We start from the raw sequence: 13771 nt of genomic DNA on the forward strand, positions 1-13771 counted from the left end.
GTTTCCATACCTTTCAAGCTCACGTTAATCGCTCATTCAGAGTCGCAATACGAAATCTCCACCATTCCACACTGTGTTCGGAAATTTCTCTGGCTTTGTCGGAGGAAGGACATTCGGTGAAACAAGTCATTAATGTCAAAAATAAAAATAAATGCGGTCTCCCATTATTTTTTGTTGATTTAAATCGTCAGAATAACAACAATGATATCTTTAATATTACTTCGCTACTTAATACCAAAGTTATAATCGAGAAACCTCATTTGTCCCGTCGTGGTCCACCACAGTGCCACAATTGTCAAGCCTATGGCCATACCGATAACTACTGTCAACATGAATCTAGATGCGTCAAATGCGGTGGAGACCATCGCTCCGAGGACTGTATCAAGGATCGAGCTAGTCCAGCCAAATGCGCGCTCTGTTCTGAGGTTCACACGGCCAACTACAAAGGATGCCGTGTTTATCAATCCGTTATCAAAAAACGCACTAAAGTGCTCACAAGAGTCTTGCCAGTCTCAGATAAGCCCCCGTCCATTCACACCCGACGCAAAGGAGTACCTAGGACTTATGCAGAAGCAACTGTGGGCAATTCAAATAATTTAAACTCTGAACCTATTTCCAATATTATATCCCAATTTATTACGCAACTTAATTCCCTCTTTACTCCATTGATTTCTCTTTTATCCTCTCTATTAAACACATTACTTTCTAAGAATACCTTATCTCCTTAATTGCAAACTTCGCGAAATCATAAATATCTAAACTGTTGTTATTAAATATTCTGTGATTATGTTACTTAATCTTAATTGGATACGAAATCATTTTCTACCGTCTATCATTATTTGTATTAATCAGATTTATTATTATCATGTTTAATATTATTAATTTAATTGTATACTGTAATTGTCGAACTATAATAGCTGTAGCTGAAAGTTCTAAATAAAAAAAAAAAAAAAAAAAAAAAAATATACCTACTTAAGTATATTATTTAATTTCTATTTTTTTATATACTTATTAAAATTATTATTTATTTATTTATTTATTCGTATGGCAATTATTATTAACAGCCAAATGTTATAAAATAACATTAAATCTTTATTATCTTACATTCGAAATTTTTTTTATTTTGACCCCCACTCCTCCCTAAAAAATTACCTTTTGGGCGCCCATGCAACCTACTATAATTGTCTATTACTAATAACAATATTATACATAGTTTATCAGATATCTATTTTTAATTAAAAGTAATATTGGTTACTCAAATAGATAAATTTACTATTAATTAGGTTATAAAAATCCCAAATGTAAACAAAAGTATAATATATTATTATTAGAGCCCGGAAGTTCATCAGTTCATGCACTTGTATGTTTTTCCTGAGTGTATCAAAAAGTTGCTGGATGAGATAAAAATTCGAATCACAATTTAATGAGTTAAAAAATGAAATTTTAGTGTGAAAATCTCGCATATTTGAGGTTTTTTTAAGAAGATATGCATATTTGAAAATAAAATTGCATTTTACTGTATTATTATTTTTTTTTTCATAAAAAAGTCGGAATAAGTATATGTCAAGATCTATTTGTTGAAAAATATGTCCTTAAAAAACGTTGCCAATATAAAATAAAAATCTGATAAAAATTATAAATAATAATAATAGGTCGTTGCTTGGTAGGGTTGATCGCCGTTCATTTATATTTGAAAACCTGTTAAAATCCCTAATTGTAAATTTTAATTTTTGAAGTAAATACAATATATTATATCATATTATTAAAATTATGCATATTTCTCCACTATCTTTTAATTATTATTTTTACCAAAAACGAAAAAAACTTAAAATAAAAATAAAATTCATGTTTTAATGATTTAAATAAGCATATATTTGTATGCATATTTTGATAGTTTTAAGTGTATGAACTTCCAAGCCCTAATTATTATAATACTCCTATACAAGGTTCTGGTTTAGTTCTTAAAATTATAAAATAAAGGTTTCGATTCCAATTAAAACCAGTAGGTAACTATTTATCGGAAAACCCAAACCCTCGTAGATTAGAAAATAGTTTTTTTAAAAAGTGCGTCATTTTCGAACGTTAAAAAATTATTTGCGTCTCGATCAATGAAACTTAAACAACCGATAAAATGTTTTTATAATAATTATATTCTATACTCAAAATGTATACCAATTGTGTACCATTTATTAATTTAATTTTTGTTGTACCCGTTTTGTATTATTTGAAGTTTATATTTAAACATAATTTAACTTGATACCTATCAGGGGCGTCATTTGGGGAGGATCAGGGTGAACAGTTACACACCTTACATTAAAAATGGTTCCAACTGGCTTACGCCCTGATGAAATAATGCACGATTATTAATATTAAAACAATTAAATTATATTTTAAATATTTAAATTTTTATATTGACATTTATCAGTATTGATAAAATAAAAAAAAATTAAAATTAAGTTTACCTTTGTTGTAAAGTTTTGAAAGACATGAAAGTGATAAAAGTGTATAATATTTTAATTTTTAATAAACACTTCAAACAAAAAAACAAACAATGGATATAAATATTATTTACATATTATATTATATTTTAATTTATTATTGTTTTTTGAATAATTTAAATATTTGTTAAAATAGTTTCGTCTATGAAAACACACATGTTTAAAAATATTTTATTGCTTTATTATAATGAAAAAAAATCAAATGTCTGAATCATATTATAGTTAACCTTTCGTTAATAATTTATTAAATTTAATAATTATTATTATTTTATATCTATTGTTCACCTTATCAAATAGAATTATTCATTAATAATACAATTTGCTTAGGTATATAGTAAATATGCAGTAGGTATATTGCAGTTAAAATGTTTAAGAATATTTTGATTATTTCCCTCGTTACAATTATAATAGATTGACGTTGATGAGACGAACTCCAAAACTAAAAACTATTCACGAATATACAGCATATTTAAAGCATAAGTGAACCAAAATGAAAAATGCATTTATGTTGTGTTTATATCTACAAATATAAATATTTATTTTAATTTTAATTCACTTAATATGCTTTGAATCTGATTTAAAATTGGGTACATAACATAATTATCATAAAAATATTATATAGATTGGTTACATTTAACTCATTTAAGTATCCATAGATTGTCGCAGTAAAGTAAAGATTTATTTGTTATACTATAATTTTAAAAAATCTGGTCCTGATTCATTTTTCTTCCGTGCTTTAGACATAGTTATTAAAATGTCCCCGTTACATTTTTTTTTCATCAAGTCGTGACTTTACATTTAATAATTTGTTATTCATTTTAAGAAATAATTCTATACTATATATTCAATAAATTATAATCATAATTATAATCAGGGTTCGGGACTTATAGCACTTAAAATTTTTAAAATAAGCACTTAAAAACATCATTATAAGCACTCAAATAAGCATTTAAAAAACCTAAATTTAAGCAAAAATATTTAATCAAAAAAAAAAACTTTCTTTTTACCTGATAAAGTAGGTACTAGACATAATTTGTAACTGCGCTAAAAATTATTTAATTAAAAACTACAAAAAATATCGAAACAAAATGATTAGGAAAAGTTTTAAACTAAAAAATTAAAATAAATCTTTATATTATAAAAAAATCAAACTTCACTTCCGAGACATTTTGCGTTATTGTTTATACATTTTCCGAGGGATTTTCTATAAAAAGTAGAAAAACTGGTCAAAAAAGCAAAAAAAAAGCACTTTCAAATTTCATAAATGAACGCGTTTTAACATGACATAAGTACACTTACACAGCACTCTGCTACATTTTAAGCCAAACCATAAAAATAAGCAAATGCTTTAAGTCCCGAGCCCTGATTATAATCAATTATTGTGTATTTTTATATACTATGTATTATTGTTGAAATATTATCTGTAATTATTTAAATTCTTTAATTGAATGTCCATATTTAATTATATTTTAAAAGACCTAGATTCGTTAAACTGTCTATAAATAAAAAATAATAGTAAGTAATAGCGAACTATTTGTTTTCGTTGGGTTATTATTAGGCACTTATAGCTACGATTGTTATACTTATTACTTATATATGAATATATGATATTATATACCTAATACCTATTGGGATTATTGCTATTCCTTATTTAAATTTCCAAGTCAAATTACGTTTCAGTTTGATGAGTAATAAAAATGAATACAAAAAGTTTGTATACTCTTATTATTTTACTTGATGTTTTATATTTGTCTATATAAACTATATAAATTTCGGTAGATACTAAGATACCTCTATTTGGTGAAAGTTTGGATTTTAGGTGGTCGAATTGAGTTTTAAGGGACGTAATGCTTATCCCGGAGCTAGTTTTTTTTCTGCAGTGCCTTAAAATCCGAAATGGTGGAAATCGACGGGATACATTTAAATATAATAAACAATTATTCATCATTATCTCGAAATGTGTTAACGTTTTTAAAATTAGATTTTTAAAAATAAATGATACATTTTCACTATTTTGTACTATTGCATGTTTTAATTTTTGAATGATAAAATAATTTTAAGTTCATACACCCGAGCAACGAGTAAATAATTATTTAGTGAATATTCCGGTATATCTACCTACCAATAAGAATTTAATTAGTAGTAACTGAGTATCTATATTTAAAGTTTTGATAAGCGAAGTGATGCACTTTACTCAGCTTATCTAAACTTTAAATGTTATTTTTATGACTAAATATAACCTGTATGCGCACGCGGCACGCTTAATATAAAATATGAATACATTAAGTAAACTATAATGAGAATTATCATTAATTATTATATCAATGATTAGAAGAATAAATTAAAATCATAATCGTTGTACGAAGTATACCGTATTTGTAAAAATATTATACAAATTAGAGCGATGTTTCTTCGTGAATTCGCAAAAGATAACAAAAAGTATGCTGTAATACGGTTATTATTGTGGGTGGGTCAATCTGCGAAGAAGAAATAAACGGAGGACACTGTTCAATCTTGCAATCTGAGGTTCTACTGGTTCTAGGATAGCACGGGGTCCATCTCGCTACAATGACGGAAATCCCGGTTGAACGACGTTTGCGAATGATCGACGACGATAAGCCGGAAAAACTACAAAAGAACAGACCCGGATTTCAGTTATCCACGCGTGCCAGCGGCGTTATCGCAACACATACACATACACATTTAAATATATAGGATACGTGTACTTTGATGTGGTTTTTCGGTGTAGCCAAAGGGATTTGGTTACGGATCACGGATGTATTATAATTTATATAATATATACAGGGTGATTCAAAATTTATGTTACAACTTACAGCCGTTTTATAATTAAATATTTTATTTTATTTTTATTTAAATAATTATTATTTTTACATGAAATTACTGAATTTAATGAAATTTATATTATCTGTAGATCTTCTTCTTCTATTTATATAAAACAGTAAGTTGACTGACTAGTTGTTGACATAATAATTATGTTAAATAAAAACATTTAAATAAAACTATTTAAAAAAGCTTCACAAATACAGTTAATAATCAATAGGCAATAGGTAATATCATTGATTTTAGAATATTCTAAAATCAATGGTATTACTTATTGTATTTTTGCTATAAAAGTATAAACAGATTGTAACTATTCGTTTTAATAATAATAAAAAAAAATGTAATGCATGCTATTGTTCTGTACTTGTATATAACCCAATCTTACCTTTTCAATAGTTTCAATAATATTATAATTTAATTATTAATTATCATGATACAGTCTTAATTTTTTTGAACTTGACAAATGTTATTTGTTTACAACTTCATAAACTTATCTTATTTTGTTGTCTTGATGTATTGACATTATTACCAATAATTATTCTACCACATTTAATTATTATTCTGAAACATATGTTTAATTTATTATAAAGGAAAGAATAAAAAAATTACTTCTTTAATAGGCGTTGTAGTTTTTAAGCTCGAAAAGCTCCTTTCTGTCGTGGTCGTTGAGACAAGAAATATACTAAATATTTCAAGTAGAAGTTTACATTTTGGAAAATATTTTTATTACAACTTTCTATAGTTAACTTTAGCACGTGGATATTTTACACAACGATTATAATTAAAATAAATGTCTTTTAACGTTTCAACAGAAATTTTTTTTTCAGTTACGGCCTTGTAAGTATAGCTATATGATATTAGTTCGCCCATTTTTAAACCCACTACTGATGGTGCCGGAGTAACGTTATCCTAGTATCATCAAAGATAAATGTAAAATTTGGGGAAATGGGTGATGTAAAAAAATTAAATGAATAAAAAATAGTTTAGGTTTAATATCCTTAAAATTGTATTACTATCTATACTTACGTAGTGGCAGGTGAACATTATTGCAACGCCACCATAGAGCAAACTTGAGATTTTGTTGAACAATAAATTATAGAAAATAAAGTAGATACTTATAGGCTGCTATAATTATACTATAATATTTTGCCAAATGCCAATATTATGGGGATATTGTACTTGGTGTTGGAGGTGCTCGGGTAAGTTACATTGTATAATATACATCTGAGAAAAATAATATAAAATCGAATTTTCATATCTTATACTTTTGAATATATTTTAATATAATTATACAACAACAATATTCTGTAATCTTTATACAATAAATTTTATTAAAATCTACTTTGTAGGCATTGAGACAATTAATAAATGAGCTTATTTAATTTATATTATATGATAATATAATTATAATTGAGTAGCGTTATTATATAAATACGTTTTCATTCATAGTTAATAGTTACTTAATATAAAAAAAAATGATAATGATAATGTGCGATTAATTCATTCATCCATATATATATATATTATGTATATATATATATATATATATGGATATTTCGGCGTTGATCCGGAAATGTTCATACGATTATCCGATTATATTCGTTTTTAGTAGTCCTGTGGAATACACGTGTGAGGATTAATTATTGTATACAGTTTTTAATCAAATATTATTAAATTACTTCGATAATAGCATAGGTTATTAGGTTATATAGCTTATAGCCTAGGACTATAGGAAACTAATACTATTAATAAATATATTAGAATGATCAGAAATGATAAGTATACAAGTATAAAACCATTAAAACCGTTTGATACATTTTTTATTTTACCATTACAATTATTTTCGTAAAAATATAAAAAATATTATGTTATAATTTATAAATTTCTCGCAATTTCTAATATTGATTGATTCATGATAAAAGAATCACTTTGTTCTATTTATTGTAAATGGGTGGGTATCCTATTTGTTATTATATATGGTAATTTATTAGTATGAATAACAGATTGTTATACAATTTATGTGTATTCTTTAATTGATAAGAACTCGTTCCCCCAACACAATCTTTGCTTTTAGGGGATACTGTAATATGTAACTTAAGGTATTTGTATTTTATGTATATTTTTGTATTATTTATGTGTTGTTTGCAAGTATTATTATAAATGCTAGAATAAGTACTTATATTATAACCTATATAACCTAACCAATAAAAATAAATTATTAAAAAAACGATAATTAAAACTTAAAATTTTTTGTTTTACTACAACAGACAGATAATAATAATTTTTATATAATGTATAAAATATTACCTATATCAATAGATTGGTAATTAATTAAGAGGACGTCACACCCGCATGTGTTGTCTTCGTCTTACAAACGTATAACATGGCAAATTTTCGTAAAGTGGGATCAATTTTGTGCTTAAATGTTAGAGTGAAATGATTTATGATCAAACTTAAAGGTGAGAACATTATCTGTGTTCTCTCATTGGCTTTTTACGATATATTTATTTTTAAGTAAATTATAAGCTTTTTTAAAATATAAATATTTTACATACTCACAACTCACTTAAAAATCAAAAGATTACTAATTGAGAGTACTTATCATTATCTTTGCGTAGAGCACTGTAATTTGAATTTTGTTTTTAGTTGGTTGTTGGTTGTTATTATATGTAAATACACATTTTTATGACATTTGAATTTTTAAACTTAATTAAACATGTGTATGCGCAGTACAACTTTTTTGTTTACATTTTTAATGAATTTTTGTATTTGAACCAACTTTCTAAGTTCAAAAATCGACAAAGTTACAGCAATACAATTAAAAAATTGCAAAATGCGCGCGATTTTCAGTTTTTCGACTGTACCTAACTCTGAAAATAATTATTCTAGGATTCTTTAGGCTTGGCATTTTCACTTCTATTTATTAAGGTGATATTTATACGTTATTATAATTTTAAGTTCTTTTTAATTTTCACTTTAATTTGAGTATGAATTATTACTTAAGGCAGAAAAAAACGTAAATATGAATGTTGTTTATTTTGTTACATTTAAATTTAGTGGATCTATTGGAATTAATTAATAATTAGGTAATAAAAAATTATTATTAAAAAAATATAACGCAAAAAATACTTAGTGACATAGGTGGATAGACTACTGATATTTTTTAGAATTATTATTGCTTTGATAATAGGTAGGTACTAGAAAGCGATTTTTTTTGTCCACCCATAACTTATTTTTAATAGAACGTATTATTCTCTCTATTTTTACATTAGATTATATCATTATACTACGTATTCTACAAACTATTCTATTCAACTTCTAAAAGTTGTTGATAAATTTTCACATAATATAGAGATAACGGAATTAAAACTTGACAAAAAGCCTCCCGTTTGAAGTTAACTGGGATATGGGACATAATAATCAAAAAAGAGAAAAACTTGTTTTAAACACGACTTAATAACAGTCTGAATTTAAAATATCTATAAACGAATTATGTTTTTATATTTTTTAACTACAGAATTAACTACTATGAAGTATTTTAGAATATTATATTAAATATTCACACCTTAGTTATAAAAATTGAAACTTTTATAATTTTTTTTATTACAAAATGCTTATAGTTATTACATTTTCCGTAATTTCACAAACTTTAAATGAATATAAAAAAATTGTTCCCGTGTATTTTTAATAATTTTATGCTGTTTGCAAGTATAAGAACAACTTATGTTAGATCTTGTATTAATTGTTTAGGAATTTGAACCCATTAAAATTGCTCAAAAGTTAAAATATTATGAAAATTATACCATGTATAAAAAATCGTGTTGGTTCACGATAAACGATTATTATTTAATTTAGATTTTATAGGTTTGCCATCGAATATAGAAAATATAATAGTTATTTATCTATTATAATTGGATACATTTTAGATCTGTATTTTATATTTGGCCACCCATTAATGTCACGCTCAACACGTATTTTAATATTCGTATAGCAAGTGACGTGGTGACTTTAACATTTTTCAGAAACTATAATTTAATATTCCACCATCCCCCCCCCCCATTTTTTTTCCATTTTTATTTTTAAGTATATCGTAGTAAATACTAAAATATTAGTTGCTATTGTCTACTAAATTATTATTCACCGCTAATTCCATAAAGAACCTTGGCCAACTTTTATGTATACAAATTAAATAGATATCTTATGTGTAAGCATTAAGCGTAGCATGCTACTCAATATTTTCCACTTCAAGGAAAATTTATGAATCATTTATATTATATATTTTTAGGTTTTTGCGTTATTTGATAAATATGGAATAGCGTGTTACGTTATGGGTTAAGGCTTAATCTTATTTTGAAATAATATCATCATCGTCAACGTCAAACATAAATTCCACTTCCCCATTCTAGACTCATATAGTGTGGCTACACTGCTATAGGTATCAAGTTTTGTAATAAAAAAGTGATATTTAGAATTATTCAAAATCGGTTAAAATCAATAAAAAAAAATATCCGTATCCAGCAAAAAAACATACATTATATTATGTTAAAAAAACTATTATTATATATTTATATATATGTTATGACATCTCAAAATGTGATTGTGGAAATAACAGTCAAACTATATGAGACATATTATAGATTTATAGATGAATGCCTGAATAGAAGATTCGAGTCGGACATTAATGGGATTAATGAAGTTACGAAGGAAGCATTTAAATGGATAAGGGCCTTGGACATAAAAATTTAGATTTGACTAAATACTATATAATGTACTGTTATTAATATCATTTATAAATATTATTTATGTATTTTATTTTATTTTATTGTTTTTTAAATTTTACTGTGTTATTGTTGCCATACGAATATATATATGTTACAATTTATTATACTTATATATTTTATACATTATATTAATTTTAATTGTGTATAATCTGTTATCTAATTTATAACTTATCATAAGATCTGTTAATCTAGTTGTATCTTACTATTTTTTCTCAAAAGCCGTATGGCACTAATTCTAATAAATAAATAAAATATTTTATTTTCAAATATTGGGCATTATGTAATTTGTTAATGCCTATAGGGCATCGACGATATCGTTTATACTTTATACTAATGTTTGGAATTTACGTCATTATTTAAATTATATTATTAACGGTAATAAATACATCAACATTTCGCAAGTTTGTCGGTCGCAGGAAAACCCACCATACTTTACAAGATGCAAGGGCTGGTATTTTGAATTAAAAACTTAGTACAGACCTTACGAAGTCAAGCTATTAAGTGAGTTTGTATCTATTATGCTGATCCATTTATCAGTAGTATAGTTACTTTATTTACAGTTTAAAAATGTCCCTTTGAAAAGGGTGGTTTCACACTTGAAGTTCTTAACCGGTAACCCTTCCTCCAAGATTAAAAACTAACGGATTACCGTGTGATAATATATTGTTGTAAAATTACCGTAGAATAAATGCGATCAGTTGATTTGTCACTCGAGTCCATTGTATGGTGATCAGACACTGTGTGTCGGTCACTTCGAATCAGCTGGCGGCGGTGACAGTACGCGCTGACAGCGAACAAAGCCGCGCTGAAGACGACTATGGCCACAGTGACAGCAGCAAACAGCGCGACGGCCGCTAGAGTGCCAGGGTCTCCACTTACACCTGTGTCGACGGACCCGACCGACCCATGGTCCCACCGATCACACGTGGCCGGTGACTCGTCGTTGGGGGCACCAGGACAGTTGACCACGCCGTTACACACAGCCCGGGCTGGCAGACACAGTCGTTCGTCGCCCGGGCACAAAAACGCACAATCATCGTCGGCATCGGAGGTTCGCCTTGCGGCACGCGGCGTCCCGTCTGGGTTCCGTGGCAAGTGATTCAGTTCGGACCAAGCGATCTTAAACTGCGCCTTGTGCGGGTAAGCGTTGCCCACGAATCGGACGTGCACGTAACGCCGCTGCAGACGCCGTCGCTGAGACTCTGTGCTGGCTGTTGGCGACGACTTGTCGACGGCCTCTTCGACGTCCTTGGAAGTCAACAGTGGTAGATTTTTGAGCGCCGTGGCATTGTGTCCGCATGCCGACATGAACGGGTAGTCCACCGACCTGGAAGGCAAGTACACCTCGAGCCGGCCATCCTGACAGTCGTCTGTCACAAAGTTCACCTGCGTGTTATAGTATAATAGTAATATTGTTATTATGCCTAAATTGTTTTCTTTACCTTTTTATTATTTAATTATTATTATTATTATTATTAATATTATTTTCAAAATAATAATAATTATGATAAAACTATATTATTTTATTTATTTATATATATTAACGGGCGAAGCCCTATACAACAATTTAAACACAAAACAATTTAAAATTTAAATAACATATAGAAGTTAAACAACATGTTAATAATTCAATAATAATAGGTAAGATAGAATAAATGTAATACAAGGTCAAGTAGTAACAATAATTTTCAATATTATAATATTTTATGATAAATGGTGCGTTTTATGTACAATGTGTTCCGAGGAGGGGGGAAATGACCGACCAACGTTGTACGAAAGTATACATAAAAGGATGAGAAATACCCTTTATAGAGGGAGTCTAACTTTTTATTTTTTAAGTTATGATCACTATAATATTATATAAATTCCTGAGCATAAATACAGCGGTTACACCAACAACGATAATTTTTAGGTAAGTAGTAGGTATAGAGGTATTGTTACAATAATAGTCACCTGGTTAAAATGTAACCACAAATCCCGGTCCTTGCGAACTCGTATCTCCCAAATACATTCAAGCGTTTTCGGTGGTTCTACAAATCCCATTGCGTCAAACCGTGGAAACACGAGTTCACCCTCGTCGACCGGCTGTATGACGGAAGGACCACATAGAGGACCGTGCACAAATTCGTATTTTGCTTCAAACAACGGCACGTCGTACTTGAAATAGCTCAGGGCCGCGTGCAGTGGGTTTAGATTCAACTCGACATTCAACGAGTTTCCCGACGAGATAAATTTTATTTCACCAGTATGCGAGTCGGATGTCGTTCTTGTTTTGTTAACATTGTTGAACAAACAAAGACCGTTGTTCGTATTCGATTGATTGATAATTGTCCGGTTTAGCCCAAAACCTGCATTGATTTCCTCTGGTTCCCATATCAGTAATTTGTCACGTTCGCTGTACCAACAGTTGTTGTCCTTTTCAATAGGCGTCCTATAATTATGGTCCTGTAAACACGCGTTATAAAATCAAAATGTTGGTACTTTTTGAACTTAAAGTATTCATATATAGATAAAAGGTAGATAACAATTAATATAGAATATGTACAATTTATTAAAAAAATAACATTTATTTAAAGAAAATAAATACCTTAAAATTAATAAACTCAATTTTCAAAACAATGCGGGCGAATAATCGTACGTCTGTCATAAATTTATAATGACAAATGATTGGTTGAGATTTTGCATCAGGATCCGTAATCGTCCCTTGTCGTTTGTAGACCAGTGTATTCACTGGTGATCTGAAATATCCCGACGAAGGTTTCCAACTAACGAATTCTTCATCACACACTGTATTTGGTATAGCAGTACCAAACTTCGTGTCGTTGAAAAAATCATAATGAGCCCAATAATACAACGATGACCTAAAAACAAATTACACCTATCATGAAATGAATTATTTTATTTATTTAAAAACTTGATTTGATTAATATTGTGTACTGATTGTTTGTATTAGATTTTATTTATATTTATTTCAAACTAAATACCTACTAGCTAACATTAAAAAGTAGGTATCAAAGTATATAATAAACTTTAAAAATTATTGAATTATTTTTAAATTGTATTATATATTTACATGGTGGAACTATAGTTTATTGTGTCCTATTAAAATATGTTAGAAACTGGGAACTAAGTACACTCGATGAGTAAGTTATCCAAACTTGTTTGTATTGAATTCGATATGAATATAAGTAATATAACACTATACTACTACAGCGAATCAATTTTAGTACAAATTCAAGTGTACTTGTTAGCTATTTAAATTAATTCAAGACTTCTTTTAGACCAGCGGTTCCCAACCCGGGGGGAATTTAGAGTTTGATAGGGGGGGATATGGTGATGATGGAATTACGAAAAAAATTATGTTATTTTACAATGTGTAAAATTGAAATCACTATATTAGTTTTAGAAACAGGTAAGAAAAAAAACAGTCTCAAATTACTCATTAAATTTACTTATATTATTTATATTTTATATTAATATTTTTGTTTTTATATTCAATCATTTTTTTAAATTATGAAAATAATAAAAGTAAATAGTTGTATATTTTATAATATAATATAGTTATTTTGTATGATTTATTTGTACCGCTCACAAAAAAAAAATATGCCTAGACCCTAATTTAAGGAGGGGGGAATGAGATTTTAGTAAATT

At 27.9% G+C, this 13771-nt stretch overlaps 1 protein-coding gene across 2 annotated transcripts in view; it reads right to left on the reverse strand.

Moving 5' to 3' along the window:
* Positions 1-6454: 6454 nt before the first annotated feature.
* The window catches only part of LOC132931659 (uncharacterized), an 86770-nt gene continuing 79453 nt past the window's right edge, over positions 6455-13771 (reverse strand). For both annotated transcript variants that reach the window (XM_060997563.1, XM_060997564.1), the window contains exons 9-12: positions 12708-12981; positions 12074-12565; positions 10799-11506; positions 6455-6953 (exon numbers count right to left, since the gene is read on the reverse strand). In XM_060997563.1, coding sequence (XP_060853546.1) covers positions 6945-6953; positions 10799-11506; positions 12074-12565; positions 12708-12981 — 1483 coding nt within the window. In that variant the 3' untranslated portion in view covers positions 6455-6944. The remainder of the gene's footprint in view (positions 6954-10798; positions 11507-12073; positions 12566-12707; positions 12982-13771) is intronic.

Source organism: Rhopalosiphum padi, chromosome 1, assembly GCF_020882245.1.
Source record: "Rhopalosiphum padi isolate XX-2018 chromosome 1, ASM2088224v1, whole genome shotgun sequence".
Taxonomy (NCBI): Eukaryota; Metazoa; Arthropoda; class Insecta; order Hemiptera; family Aphididae; genus Rhopalosiphum; species Rhopalosiphum padi.